This window comes from Chlorocebus sabaeus, chromosome 25 (genome assembly GCF_047675955.1).
Source record: "Chlorocebus sabaeus isolate Y175 chromosome 25, mChlSab1.0.hap1, whole genome shotgun sequence".
Taxonomy (NCBI): Eukaryota; Metazoa; Chordata; class Mammalia; order Primates; family Cercopithecidae; genus Chlorocebus; species Chlorocebus sabaeus.
The window spans coordinates 52,583,076-52,599,152 of NC_132928.1; the positions used below are offsets into that span (position 1 = coordinate 52,583,076).

General features: G+C 39.4%; 1 protein-coding gene across 2 annotated transcripts in view; it reads left to right on the forward strand.

Annotated features, from left to right (window-relative positions):
- The first annotated feature begins 570 nt into the window (after positions 1-570).
- The window catches only part of ASTN1 (astrotactin 1), a 306,213-nt gene continuing 290,706 nt past the window's right edge, over positions 571-16,077 (forward strand). Inside the window, exon 1 of one of the 2 annotated variants that reach the window (XM_073011748.1) lies at positions 571-1,398. In XM_073011748.1, coding sequence (XP_072867849.1) covers positions 1,116-1,398 — 283 coding nt within the window. In that variant the 5' untranslated portion in view covers positions 571-1,115. The remainder of the gene's footprint in view (positions 1,399-16,077) is intronic. The other variant, XM_007989385.3, reaches the window with a different exon arrangement.

The following is a 16,077-nucleotide window of genomic DNA, read 5'->3' on the forward strand; positions in this document are numbered from 1 at the left end:
ATTCTTCAGAATACTTACGCAGGGTGCTGAATATCTGCCCTGTTGTACCCTTGACTGGACTGGAATTGACTTAGCTCATATCCAAGGATATTCTTTTATTACTTTTCCATCTGTTAAGAATGCTTAGGAACTTTGGTTTTTCTCACAATTTCCTTTCAGCTTTGTCCTATTTACTAGATTCTCTAAAATTAAAAATTCAAGATTTATTTGAGCTAACTCTACTTTTTTTCCTATCAACTATAGTATTCCCCAAATCATCTTTTTATTGGTTACTACAGATAACATTTGTGATAGAAATGAAAGGAAGCAGAGAGAAGTTACAAGTAAAAGTTTTGATCTCCTGCTTAACTGTGCACCTTGCTCTGTTGTGCATATCTATCCATCCATCTAAACCAGTATAACAAATATTTTCTTTAAATATTTTGCAAAGGTAGTACTAAGTAAAAATATGCACATGTGTATTCCCAGCTCCCGTTCATCTTATGTACAAATCCAACTAGTGGGGCGGGGAGAGGGCGGAAAGCAAGCCTCGGACAAGCTATAATACATCCACAAAACCATTGGGGGAATTTTCATCTACCCCCACCGCCCCGCTTTGCAGAAGCGCCAGTTAAGGTGTGTGCCTGTGTGTGCCTTTCTCAAGCCGTCTGGATGATGATGCGAGAGGGAAGATTTTACATTGCAAAGACCAATGTATTAAAAATGCCGTGCAGGTAGTTCATAGCCAAGAGCCTTGCTCGTGTTGGAGGATGCCACGGAGGAGAGAGGCAGGAGCACCGGCAGCCAGCTGGGGGCTGACCTGATTCCCTAGAATCCTCAGCTCCCTTCCTCTTTCCTCTCGACGTCCTTCCTTCCCTTTTTCTCCTCTCTCCCCTCCCCCGCTTTCTCTTCTCCAGATAAGCAGCTCCGGGAAACAAAGAATCGGGGGCTCTCCAGACATCAGAGCTTAAACCCATCACTCTGCAAGCAGCATCTCATTCCGGGGTCCAGGGCTCTCCCGGCTCTCCATCCCCTCCCTAACCTCCCCCGCCTCCCGCGCTCTCTCCCTCGCTCCCTCCCCGCTCGCTTCCTCCCCCACTATCGCAGCGCTAGGAGGAAGGCGGCCGGGGCTCAAGATGGCTTTAGCCGGGCTCTGCGCCCTGCTCGCCTGCTGCTGGGGGCCGGCAGCTGTGCTGGCCACGGCCGCCGGCGATGTGGATCCATCCAAGGAGCTGGAGTGCAAGCTCAAAAGCATCACGGTGTCAGCGCTGCCCTTCCTGCGCGAGAACGACCTGAGCATCATGCACAGCCCCTCGGCCTCGGAGCCCAAGCTCCTCTTCTCGGTGCGCAACGACTTCCCGGGAGAAATGGTCGTAGTGGACGACCTGGAGAACACGGAGCTGCCCTACTTCGTGCTGGGTGAGTCCCGGGGGAGGTCGAGGCGGCCGGAGGCGCTGGACTGGCACCCCCACCCCCCACTCCAGCTCGCTCTACACACCCACTCCCCGACGACCTCCCCTCCCCCACTCCTACCTCCCGGATCCGCCCCACTCCCGGACAATTCTCCACACCCACTTGCATACTAGCGCCTCTGCACCTGACTTCTCCCCAAATCCGACCTGGATGCTGAGCCTCCTCTCAGCTGCCCTGCCCCAGAGAAACAGGTTGCAGGAGTCTCTCTGAAACCTCTCCCAGCCTTGACCTCCCAGCTTTGATTCGGAAGCACATCCACACAGCACTTTTTGTTTGCTACCAGCTCAACTCCCATAATCCCTTTTCCCCACTCCCTAGCCACATGCTCAGCTCTTTGCTTCACACACCCTGGGCACCCACACCCACTCACAGCACTTCCTGGGGGCTTTAGAAACAGGTATCCTGTCATCACCTTGCCAGCTATGTGCAGGCCAGATTCTAGTCTTCATTCATGGAGAGCCCTTTATCTATCACCAGGCTACTGACACCCTCCCTGCCAAACACTCAGGTTTCTTATCCCCCAACTGTTCATTCTGGGAAGTCCTCCAGAATTAGATGCTTAGATGTCACAACCCCCTAATTCAACCACATCCATACATCCATGTCACATCACAGTTGGTTAAAGATATGATACAACTGTAGTCTGTTAATATTGGTCTCTTCTTTGTTCCCAGGGCCACCTTACATAGACATAGGCATTCCTGCACACAGAATGACCTTTCTAGGCAAGGGGCGATTCCTTCCTTTGTTTGTTTACATCTCTCTCTTTTTGGTACCCCCACTGTAATTTTCTTAGGTCACCTTCAAGTAGTGGAACTCCTGTCACTTCAGGTACTGGAACCCACACATTACTTCACATCATCCCTGTTTTCCACTACTAAGCTGCAAAGATATTGTGGTCCTGCTCTAGTATCTTGCAAAGCACCACAAGTTCATGTCACTTAGCCAAATTCTCCTCACTTTCCCCGGTACAGATGGAGCTCTCACCCTGCTGTGCATGCCTACCATGCAATCCATTTCTTTAGTGATGTTGCCAATTATTCTTATTTTGCCCAGGAGAAATTCAAAGAAAACCACACTTCAGTCTCTAGATCTACGAAGAGAAAAAAAGAAAATGTCCAGGAGGCTGTTCCATCTACTTAATACCCTACCAACTAGAGTTCCATTTGCAGGAACATGGTTTCCTGATGGCCACATGTAGGCTGGAGCCACGTGTGGAATTCTAACACATCCCTCTTGCTCTTCCATCACAGGAGATGTCTTCACAATGAAAACATTAGGAAGTGAGTGAATAAACCCCTACTCCCCAACCCCTATGGAAAAGCAATTTCGAAAATTGCCTGGCCCTTTGAAAAGTTGCTTTACAGTTCCTGGAGTACAGCTCAGTTGAACCCATTAAACCCAACCTATACTCTTGACAGGATTATTTATTTTTGCATTCAAAAATAGCAATAACATAATAAAAACTGGGGATTAGCTGGAAATGGGACAATTGTGGATATGCTGCTCATCAAAATGTACAATTATTGGGTTATTTAGAGGATGGAAAGTTCACGTTGAAATCATGCTGATGTGCAAAGTACAGTCTGTTTATCATAGTATATAAAAGTGAGTGGAGGGAATTATGTGCTTCTAAGGAGGCTGTTTTACACTCTTCTTGTAGTGTTTACTGTGCATGAAAAGGTACATGCATGGTGCTTAAAAAAAGGGAGGGCTAGCAGGTATTCAACATTTCATTTCTTTTTTACAGAATCCCAAATCCAGGGCCTAATGCTGTGATGTGCCTACTAGGAACCAATGTGCACAGTGAAAGCCCAGATGTTGTAAGAATGGGTTTTCTGCACCTCTGTGCAAAGCTGCCCACTGCAGTGTCCTGTCGGGGTTGCTATGGTAACATGCTGCAACTTGGCATTTACACACAGGCACACAGACACACTCTCTCACTTCAGGGCCAGATGCACTATTTAAATACCTCGATTGTCTCCCACCCTCCCAGTCAGTGGGGTATGCTCAGAATCACAGACGGGCTGATACCTATTCTTTCTGGTTCATTATGCTCAAAGGAAGAAGGAATGAATTTCAGTTTGGGTGGGTGGTTAAACAGATCGGGGCAAAGAGGAAGAGGAGTCCAAATTTATGGAGGATAGACTCAAAGGTAGTTTTGAATTTAACTTTTGTGGTCTTGATCATGCAGCTCTTGGCCAATGGTGAGGGCTGTAGTGAAGTTGGTTTTGGGATTTCCCTACTCCTATCTTTGGAACCTTGTTTACTTAATCCATCTCCTGGAAGAATCTGAATCAGTCAATTCTGGAAATTTATTGAGCTGTACTTGCTCAGCACTCAGAGGCATTACTAGGAAACAGAAGTTAAAAAAAGTCTCTTGCTCTCAAGTAGTCTCTAGTCACTGGAAACACAAAGATACCTGTAAGAGCTATACCTACCTAATTGTGTGGTATGGCTGTTAAGGGGTATAGGGATGCTGTGGAGGGATCTGCTTGCATGACAAGAGCAGATTCCATGGTAATCATGGACCGGAAGCTTTGACTAAAATCAGACCTATCACTTCTTTGAGTGAAAGAAAAAGACAAACAATAAGAAAAACAAGCTTTGGCTTCCTTTTGCCTCTAGGATCAAGTCCTGTAACTTCGCTGAGGCTAACTAGGGTCTTCTCATTCTGATTGCAGCCAGCTTCTCCAGCCCTTTATTCCTCCAAGCCTGCCATGGCCTTCTGGACTCTTTCAAGACTTTGCACATGTAGCTACTCTGCCTAGAAGGCTCTTTGCCTTTTCTCTATTAGGTGGTATCCATTCTTCCTTCTAAACCATGCACATGTCATCTCTCTATGAAGCCTGTATCCCACTTCTGTGCTCTTTGCATGGATTAAAACAGAAAAACACCCACAAGTGTGCAAAATTAAAGGTAGATTAGGTTTGGCTTGGACTAGGAAAGGTGAAGACATTTAAGGTCATGGAGAAAAGATGAGCAAAGGCATTTGGTGGTGGGAGTGAATATGGAAATGGCGTGCATATGGCACAGTGTGACCAGCCTGCCTGGACAGAGCCTTGTGGCATAACAGTACTGGGGACTGGGCCTGGCTCTGTAGAGTGGCACATGGCTTTCCACTTCAAAACTAGGCAGGGAGGGCTGACTTGACATAGAAAGCGTTAAAGTCTGGCTCCCAGAGGCTATCTCAGCCATCAGCCTTGGCAGTTTTGCTTGTGGTGTAATTCTGAGTAGAGAAGAGGAGTCAATATCTCCTTTTCTTTCAGATAGGGTTTGCAAACTGTGATTCAAGAGCCCAATATGACTTTTAGGTATGTTTTGTTTGACTATACATGGTTTTTAAAATGCTTTGAATATGAATGTTTTTAGTTATGTCTAGATTGCTATACTTCTCACAGATAGTGATGGTTCTGTGCCTGATATTCTTCTTCATAGTACTTATCTGGTTAACTCTAAGCCATGTAATCTAAACCTAAACCCCTGCTTTCAGATGTGTGGTGAAAGCCTCAAAAGTGTTGCAAAATAACTGTCATTTCTAATTTAAAATATTTAGGCACATAAGCCTTAGCATCCTCTCAGGAGATTTAAGAGATTTGCCAAATTAGTCAACTAATATTTCATATCTGAACTAAAATTTCATATTTCAGCCTTCAATATAGTAGACATTCCTGCTTTGGAGCATATTTGATTTGGAGATAAGGAGTTAACCTGAAGTGTGACTTCCAAGTTTTCTGTGCTGTGAATAGAACATATTTTTATATCAGCCTCATTACTATTTGAAGGAGAAGCCCTTCTATTTCACCCAACTATTGTGCTTTTGCATGTGTACAACTTAGTGAAGAAAGGTGTTTCTCTTGTGCCTTGGCATTTTGCTTTAGCTGTCATGGCTTTTGATTGAAGAAGGTATTCCTGAAGATAAATCAATCAGCCTGCAGAGAGGTAGTAAGTTCCCACATGCAAGGTGCTGTTTAAAGTGTCTGGAGCAGGCAAGTGTGGCGGTTAAAAGAACAGGCTTTGAAGACAGATTTGCTGTCAACTTCTGGCTTTCTACTTATTCCAGCAGTGGAGCATATAGAAGAATGGGGGAGCTAAATAACTTACTCAGGTCACTTCGTGAACAGTTGATGGATCCATCATTCGAACTCAGGTCAATATGATGTTTAAGCGTTTCTCTGAGCTACTATTTTACATGCCTTAAAAGTTTTCAAATCATTTCTTCTTCATGGTTGAATAAAAGGAGCCCTGAAAATAGTTAAAATAGGGAAAGCACACTCACCTAGTTTGTACAGAGGAGTCTTTTATGGTCTTTATGCAAATACATCTTGAATATCCTTGCCCATTGAGTGATTTCTCACACCAGCCTTAATAACTTCATCAAAAAATAGTTAGATAAGTACATATACTTTGCTAAGAAGAGTTTGGAAATTCTTATTTATTTATAGTTTTCAGGTTCAAGTAGCCATGTTTCCATGTCCCTATGGTGACATGTATGGGACTCACAATCATGATAAACAAGGTAGGTAGGCTGCATTGGGGATGAAGGTAATATGTTCAGTGCTCTTCTGAGGAGGGCCCTACAGAAATGCAAACTGAGAGTCCCAGAGAGAAGGCTCCTTTGTTAAATGGAGCTATCCAGAAGGTAATATGGTTTTAGCTACTTGTCCAAAGCGGATGATCTTTGTATTGGGTGGTCTTGTGCTGAGAACTTATTTTGAGAGCTCAGTGGAACTGTTTAAATAGCAGTTACTGAGCTTTTCAGTTGGTTTCAAAGGTAATATTCGACATAATATTACTTATGGGTGAGTTTTGGCCTGATAGGAAACAGTTAAAATACCCAGGTATCCCCAATTCTTTTCACATATCTCTCCATCTTCCCATTTGAGGGGAAACTTTGAAGTATGTTTCTTTTCCTTTTTTTTTTTTCTCTCCACTACAGTGACCTGCCTAAGTTAACAGTAAATACATTTGTATAGATTGGCAGCCCTATCCAAGGCATAGTAGATGAATGGTAGTAATCCTAAGGTAGGTTCTTCGGCACTTATATAACTCATGATAGCAGAAAGTACTAATTTATAGTATTGAGAGGGTTATTATTTACTGTTTCTCTACAGGAATTTAGATGTTTACAACAAAGGAATTTTGAATATTAATGATGAATTTTACAACATTTTAAATGCTTTTTTAGATATGTTGATATGACTCAAATTCAAGTAATTAGAGTTTTTGAAGAAAAAATAAAATTTTGATTTCTTTCTTTTTTTTTTTTTGAGATGGAGCCTCGCTTTGTCACCCAGGCTGGAGTGCAGTGGCGCAATCTTGGCTCACTGCAACCTCCACCTCCCAGGTTCGAGGAATTCTCCTGCCTCAGCCTCCTGAGTAGCTGGGACTACAGTCACCCGCCACCATGCCTGGCTATTTTTTTTTTTTTTTTTTTTTTTTGTATTTTTATTAAAGGCAGGGTTTCACCATGTTGGCCCGGCTGGTCTCGAACTTCTGACCTCAAATGATCCACCCAGCTTGGCCTCCCAAAATGCTGGGATTACAGGCATGAGCCACCACACCCAGCCAATTTTAGTTTCTTTATTCATCTGAGGAAGCAAGATTGAGGTCTTGTCTTATATACACTATATATACACATATATATCATATATACACACACACACGTACTTTTTTCTTTCTTTTTTTTAGAAATGTAATTAAACTTCAAAGACTAGTAGTTTCTCACATTAGGGCCAGTTTATGAGAACAAAACTTGGCAACTTTTCAGCAGGGACATGCAAAGTCCTCATTTTTTCACTTTTAAACCAGTTCATGCATATGCACACAGATGGCAAAAAGAGCTCTGTTATGAGCAAGTTAATCTCCCAGGGCAAGTTAAGGTCTATGAAAATTTCGAATGTACTACAAATTGACACCTATCATCATTTTATTATTTAGAAAAGTAATTAATTACTTTAAAAAATATTATTTCAGTCGCTTTTGTTACATGGTCATCTATCACTATTTTATTCCTACTAAAAATATGAAATAGTTGATATTTTGTTTTTAATCATGTACACTTTAAAATGTTAATAAAAACCCCAAAGTATTGGTATGGATCTCTAGATTTCCAAGGAACAATCAAATTGTTGACGGTAATCTAAACTGACATGACAACTTTTGTGAAACGATTTGGTATTATATAGTACAGGTGAAAATGTATATGCCTGAAGATTTTGCAGTTCCACTTCTAGCTTTTCATTACACAGGAAATTTTACATGTATACACGAGAATATTTGTTGGGAATAGCAAAACCTGGAGGCAACCATTATCAGGAGACTAGAAATGTACAAGGTGGCACCTTCATCAGTGATATATTATCTAACCAGGGGAATAAATGAGTTGTAGCTACGTATATCAATGTGGGTAAATCTCACAAATGTAATGTTAGGTGAAAATAAGAAAATAGCTGAAAAAAATATAGTACAATTTTATTTATGTAAATGCAAAATAACATATTGTTTAAGAATACATACAAATGCAAAATTTTTATGAAAAGCAAGAAAACAAAAACAAAATAAAAGACGAGTGTTACCTGTTGTGGAAAGGGAAGATTGTGTGAAGGGAGAGGGTGAAAAAGAGGGCCTCAAAGCTTCCAGCAGTACCTGATACTTGTTTTCCTTTTTTTTTAAAAAAAAATACAAATTAATTTTTAATGAACAGTTTTAGGCCAGGTGTGGTGGCTCACACCTGTAATCCCAGCACTTTAGGAAGCCAGGTGGGTGAATGGCTTGAGCTCAGGAGTTTGAGACCAGCCTGGGCAACATGTCAAAACCCCATCTCTACAAAAAATACAAGAGTTAGCTGGATGTGATGGCGTGTGCCTGTAGTCCCAGCTACTTGGGAGGCTGAGGTGGGAAGATGACTTGAGCCCAGGAGGTGGAGTTGCAGTGAGCAGAGATCCTACTAGTACACTCTGGCCAGGGTAACAGAGTAAGACCTTATAAAACAAAACAAAACAAACAACAACAACAACAAAAAGAACAGTTTTAGATTTATGGAAAAATTGGGAAGACAGTACAGAGAGTTTCCATATTATACCCCATACTCAGTTTCTGTCACTATTAACATCTTATATTAGTGTGATACATTTGTTACAATTGAAGAACCAAGGTTGATTCATGATTTTTAACAAAAGTCTATACTTTATTCAGATTTTCTTAGTTTTTATCTAACATTGTTTTTCTGTTTCAGGATTTCATCCAGGGTACCACAGTACACTTAGTCATCACGTCTTTTTAGGCTTCTCTTGGCTATGACACTTTCTCAGGCTTGTTTTGGTTTTGATGACCTTGAGAGTTTGAAGAATACTAGTCAGGCATTTTGTAGAATGTTCCTCAATCAGTATTTGTCTGATGTTTTTCTCATCATTAGACTGGAACTAAGGTTTGGAGAAGGAAGCTATAAAGTGTCATTTTCATCAGATCATATCAAGGGTACATTCTATCAACTTGACTTCTCACTGTTAATGCTGACCTCAGTCACTTTGTTGAGGTTGTATATGCCAGGTTTCTCCACTGTAAAGTTACCTTTTTTACCCTCTCTCCACTCCTTTGAAGGAAGTCACTGTGCACAGACTATTCCAAAGGAATGGGGAGCTATGGTCCACCTTCTTGATGGCTGAGTATCTACATAAATTATTTTGAATTATGCTACATAAGAGAATTGTTTCCTTTCTTCCATTTATTTGTTTACTTATTTATGTCCTATGGACTCATGAATATTTATTTTATACTTTGGGTTTTAATTCAGTACTACTTTATTGATTTTATTGCTCAAATTGTTTGTCTCAGCATTGGCTAATGGAAGCTCTTTTAGTTGGCTATTGTGAAACTTTGACATACCCCAGTCAATGTGGGTTTTTGTTTTGTGAGCACCTTTTTACTTCTTGTCACTACAGGCTTCTCCAGGGTCATCTTGCATATTTCCTGCCTCTATTCTAGAATCAGCTATTTCTCCAAGCAGCACATGATTTTTATTTTTATTTTTTTTATTTTTTATTTTTTTTGAGACGGAGTCTCACTGGAGTGCAGTGGCACAATCTCGGCTCACTGCAACCTCTGCCTCCTGGGTTCAAGCAATTCTCCTGCCTCGGCCTCTTGAGTAGCTGGGATTACAGGTGCCTGCCACCACACCCAGCTAATTTTTGTATTTTTAGTAGAGATGGGGTTTCACCATATTGGCCAGGCTGGTCTCAAACTCCTGACTTTGTGATCTGCCCGCTTCAGCCTCCCAAAGTGCTAGGATTATAGGCACGAGCCACCATGCCTGGCCCCCATCACTCTTTTAATTGGAGGATGATGTTAGAAACCAAGATCTGGGAACTAGGTGGGCTTGTTGTTGCAGGAGTGTTGTTGCTTCTAGGCTCTCTCAGCTGACAGAGCAAGGAAATATATGTCTTTACTAACATATATGTACATCTATCTGTAAATATTTCTATATGTAACCATATGTGTCTATATTAAGCTAATCATGAGTTCATACTGATGTCTCCAGCTTTAATCCATTTTCTAACTATCATTACCTAATTAACATTAGGTCTCATTTAATTCATGAATCATCTCACTTCCTCACCGTGCTTATCCTACTCCAACAATGAGTAACCTGGCTTCCACCATCTACCATCCATATATTTAATTTTTCAGTTTCACTGTGGATGTATTACAGTATTGGAATTGTTTGTCCATACCACTATGGGGAACAATTTTATTAGTTATAGGGCAGTTTTTCTGTACAATTTCTTTTGTCTTTAGTCTTACAGATTACTCTAAAGTTGCTTAGGCCAACACTTTCCCCCAACCTCCTTCCAGTGAGGTTGTTCATACATTTGTGATATAGTTAGTATTTTGTCACATTCTGCATTCATCCTGGGATCACCCAATCTCCTAAATGATTTATTTTCTTTTAATTTGCGCATATAAAGTTGTCCATTTGTTCCCTAAAGTTAATGAATTTTCACACATGTATGGTGTAATAAATCCACAGTTATAGAATCATACAGAACAATTGGATCACCCTACAAAATCTCCTACCCTTCATCTATTTAATCCTCCATTCCTTACTTCCAAACTCTGGCAACCACAGCTTTTTTACCATCACTGTAGTTTTGCCTTTTCCAGAATGCCATATAGTTGTAATAAAGTATGTAACCCTTTTAGACTTGCGTCTTTTCCTAATATCATGCATTTAAGATTTATTGACATCTTTTCATGGCTTGATAGCTCAGTTATTTTTATTGCTGAATAATATTCCATTGCATGAAGTACCATAGTTTGTCCTTTTACCTATTGAAAAACATCTTGGTTGTTTCCAGTTTTTGGCAATTATGAATAAAAATACTATGAACATTAGTATGCAGATTTTTGTGTGCTTTCCTTTTTTTGTAATCTCATGCAGAGATTTGACTTAATCGTATTCCTCAATTCACAGCATATTTTATTATAGGTCTCTGAAAGCCCTTACTCCTTCCAGTCATTTATTGATTTGCCTATTTGCTTTTTTTCCTTTATACCTACTCTCAGTTTTCACTCACTGTTCCCCATAGGAAAATATTCTAATTTCCCTAATGCTGATTATTTTTTTGGTATGTGTTCTTGCAATAAGTCAATAGTTGTTCTGTGTTAATGTATTTTAAATTCAAGGAAATGGTGATGTGATATTGTTATTCTGATACTGACTCTTTTCACTCAGCACTATATTTTTAAGATCTACTCATACTACTTAGTATAAATATAGTCCAGCACTGTCCAATAGGGATTTCTGTAATAATGGTAGTATTCTAGTTCTGCCTTATCAAGTATGGTACTTTCTGGCCAAATGTAACTCTTGAACCCTTGAAATATAGCTAGTACAACCGAGGAACTGAATTTTTATGTTTACATTTTAATGAGTTTAATTTTAAATAACTTCATGTGGCTAGCGGCTACTATATTGAACAGTGAATACATAAAACATGCCCACTATTGCAGAAGGGTTTATTGGAAAACACAAGTCTTATCCCTTGATTCTGACTGTTGCAGAACACTACATGATGGTCACCTATTACATTTTGCCAGTCCTCTCAGTGATGGACATCCAGGATGCCCCCTGCTTCCCATCACTATAAATAATACTGCAGTTATCATTTTTGTACATATTTCCTCAAGGACTTTTGTGAAAATTTCTCTGGGATACATAGCAGGAGCAGAATTGCTGGTTTATAAAGATTATGCATATTTAATTTGGCTAAATACTACCAAACTGTGCTCAGAATGGCTGGATCAGTTTGTACTCTCATCAGTAGTAGTAATATTTGAGGGTTCCTAAATCCCCATACTCTCACCAACAGTTGGCATTGTACAGTGTTCTAATATTTGTCAATCTACTGAGTGTAAAGTGACATCTAACTGTTATTCCTTTCATATTTTAGGAGCATTTTAGATACGAGGGAGGTTATCTCTTTGACTGTAACATGAGTTGCAAATACTATTTTTCCCAGGTTATTGTATGTTTTTTGACTTTGCCTATGTTTTTGTTTGCTTGTTTATTGGTTGGCTGGTTTTCCAGAAGTCTTTGGATTTTGTGTAAGTGAAGATATTAATTATTTCTTTTTGACTTCTATACCTTATGTCTTCATTGGAAAGGTCTTCTTCACTTTAAAGTTATAGAAGTATTCATCATTTTTTTCCCTGAATACTCTAATGGCTTTATTTTTTGCATTTAAATACCTGGTATATTTAGAATTTATTGTGGTATGTAGTTTGATATATGGCTTTATCCAAGTCCGGTATATGAAGTACCAACTTTAGCTGGTGTCTTAGTCCATTTTATGTTGCTATAATGGAGTACCTGAGGCTGGGTCATTTATAAAGAAAAAAAGGCTTATTTAGCTCACAGTTCTGTTGGTTGGAAAGTTCAAGATTGGGTATCTGCATCTGGGGAGGGCTTTAGGCTGCTTCCACTCATGGTGGAAGACAAAGGAAAGCCAGAATGTACAGAGATTACCTGGTAAGATATCATCACAAGAGAGAGAGGCAGAAGTGCCAAGAACTTTTTTTTTTTTTTTTTTTTTTTTTTTTTTTTAAAACCCAGCTCTTAGAGGGAACTAATAGAGCAAGAACTCACTTACCTCCAAGGAAGGCGTTAATCTACTTATGAGGCATCCACCCCTGCAACCCAAGCACCTTCCATTAGGCCTCACCTCCAACATTGGGGATCAAATTTTAATAAGTGGTTTGGGAGGACACACATCCAAGCTGTAGCAGTTGTCCACATGGTTACTCAGATGGTTGATTACCATTTATTAAATAGCTCATAATCTCCCCTCTGATTTGAGATGTCACCTTTATCATATAATAAATTCCATAGTACATTTAGGTCTATTTCTGAGCTTTTATTCTGTTCTATTACTATGTCGATATATTAATGTGCCTATATCATATTGTGTTAATTATTAAAACTCTGAAGTGTGTTTTAATATCTCACAGGGCTAGTCACCCTTTGCTGCTATTCTTTTCTAGAGTTCTCCTAGCTGTTCCTTTTTTCCGTATAAACTTTAACTGGCTTATCTTGTTCTAAAAACTTAACAACAACAAGAATAACAAAAGCTAGTGGTATTTTTAATCATAAACCTTGTTAAATTTTTTAATTGATTAAGAAATAACTGAATATTTAAGATGTTGAGTTTTTCTACTTAAGAAATTTATATGTTTGCATTTGTTCAAATTTTGACTGCCCTTTAGTAGAATTTTAAAGGTTTTTTTTTTTTTCTCATATAGTTCTTGCACATTTCTTGTTAGATTTACTCTTACGTATTTTATCTGTTTGTGCTTTTGTAAAAGGAGTGTTTTCTTTTTGATTTATTTATTTTCCAAAGGATTATACTTTCTGTATATGAAAGCTATTAATGTTGTGTGTTAATTGACTACTTTTGGTTGAGGGAACGTAATGTTAGTCATGTAAATCACAGCAGTACCCAGTGAAATCCTTTTACTGTTATCAGTTTCTAGCTGGCTTTTAAATTCTAAATACGAGAAAATTCTGATGGTGAATCTGCCGCACTATGGAACCTGTGTACCTGTAGCATCTTTTGCAGTTATGCATTGCAAATCTGTATGCTTTCTGTGGTACTGACTGATGGCTTTGGATTGTCCTACTCTCCCTGGGATATCTACCTTTCCCAAATATAGATTCTGAGAACTCAAATTCTTTCTTACTCATGTCTCCCATCATAGTCTCATCCTGTACCTTGACCTCATTATCTTTACAATATGCCCTCTCCTGTTCTTCCTGATTTGTCTGGCTGGCTCTTTCAGTCTACCGCCAGTCAAGGATATAACCTGAAAAAGCACAATGGCAAAGGATGACTGCTTTATTGAAAAGTTCCTTCTGTACAAACACATGGGAGGAGTGGCTATTTCCTTTTTCTCTCCACTGCTGCTTCTATACCACATATTCTTAGCTTCAAGACTACATATAGGCTACAGACTTAATTGAGTATAAAATTTATGCATAAGGGCAATTTCTTGAAAAGAGGGTCCACAACTTAAATCATATTTTTAAAAAGGTCTTGTAAGTGGGATAGAGATGAACTTTTTCTTTTCTGGAATAAAGAGTTCTTAGAAAGTGACTTAAAGAAGAAAAGCTTATTCTCCCACAGGCGACAATTCTATGAAGAGTGATTCAGCTTGGCAAGACCCTACTCCATGAAGTATTCACAAACCCCAGATTCTTCCACCTTGTTGCTCTGCCATTCCCCAGGCCCTTGTCCTCTTCTGCAGAGTCACCAGTATGTGTGTTTACACTCACAGGAAGGGGAAGGACAGCCATTCAGGGTAACAATTTTCTTTCTCTCTCTCTCTCTCTTTTTTTTTAAGAAAGTAAGGCAAAAGTTGCATACATCCCTTCTACTCCAATGCCATAGGTAAGAACTTTGTTGCATGCCCGAAATCCCAGCAAAGGATACTGGGAAAAGCAGTCTTATCTGGGTGGTCATGTGCTCAACTTAAATTCTAGAAAGAAAGAGAGAATAGATTTATTTATTTATTTATTTTAAATAGCAGTCAGTCCCTACCATAAGGATTCAAAAAAAAGTAAAAATCATTCTTCTAGGCCCATACAATTTCACTCTCCTTCCAGGAAACACCTCCTGTTTGAAAATACACATCTTTGGCTTGGTAGTCTTCTGCCTCTCCTAACTACATCTATTTATCATCTTCCAGGTCACTCCCCAATGTGCTTAGTACTGCCTCTCTGTATTTTCTGCTATGACAACTCCTGCCTTTACACAAGAACACTTTATTAACTCTATAGGCCTGGATCAAAACATGTTTTCTTATAGGGCAAGATATTAAATATTTTTGACGTTTTCGACCAGATGGTCTCTGTTGTAACTACTCAATATATCTTTATACTGGCAGAAAAGCCACCATAGACAATATGTAAGTTAATGTATATAGCTGTGTTCCATTAGAATTTTATTTGCAAAAATAAGCAGTTGGCCCATAGGTTGTATTTTGCCAACCCCTGAAGTACACAACACGTTCAGTTTTCTACTTTATAATTCCTTGACTCCTGCAACCCCGCCTTCATAACTCCATTTTACTTACCCACAACTATGGTCGCACCCTTCTCATCCCTAAAAATTCTTCAACCCTGAAACTGCCCCTACTCGAACCACAAATTCTTCTTTCCAGCTTTCTCATGCTCTTTCACTCTGCCTGATAATTGGTCCTTGGAAATTCACCGTTTCAACGACACTTATTTTCTCCATGTCTATTAGAATGCTCTGACATATTTTCCTTTTCCTGAACTACCTTTTTATTAAAATCCTCAATTTCAGTGCTTCTTCTTGTCATTATACAGCATCTACCAGTCGAATGTCCAGAGGTGGATCAATTTCCCGAATTTACATGCTTTACCTTTACCCCCAGACTGAATGCTGAGATTTGTGTGTAAATTCTCCTGTTTGTGTACATTCAAGGTACTATAGTTATCTGGGTTCTAGTCTACATTTGGTCCTGAAAATTGCTTATTACTTTTTATTGACTTTGGTCATCCCTTCCTCTCACTTCCCCAAGTTACTATTTCAAACCATTAGTAAGGTAGTTAAGCTCCCAACTGAATTTCCTATCTTTACACCTAGCATAAGATCTTGCCTTGTAGTTGAGGTTATCAGGTATATTATCTCCAGTTTCATATATTTCCAACACACAAACTTGTAGACCCACTTTGGAATTCATTGTTACTTTCTTACCTCCAATTTCCAATGTATTTTGAGCAGCTTCTAAGTAGCAGTCATGATAGTAGGCTTTTGGAAGACAGTGAGAAATAAAACAGACATAGTCCTGTCTTTACAGAACCAGGAGTTTGCTCTCTTCTAGGAACATAGGAACTATATATGTATGTATGTATATGTGTGTGTGTGTGTGTGTATATGTGTGTGTATATATATATCTCCTTCCTCTCTTCTAGATTTTTACTTTTTCTATTCCTCTTTTTCCTAGATCTTTTCCTTAAGCCGATAAGCATACTCAGCTTTCCTTTGTCTTAAAACATTAAAGAAACTTCTACTTACCTGTGTACCCTCTCACCAAGCATCCTAT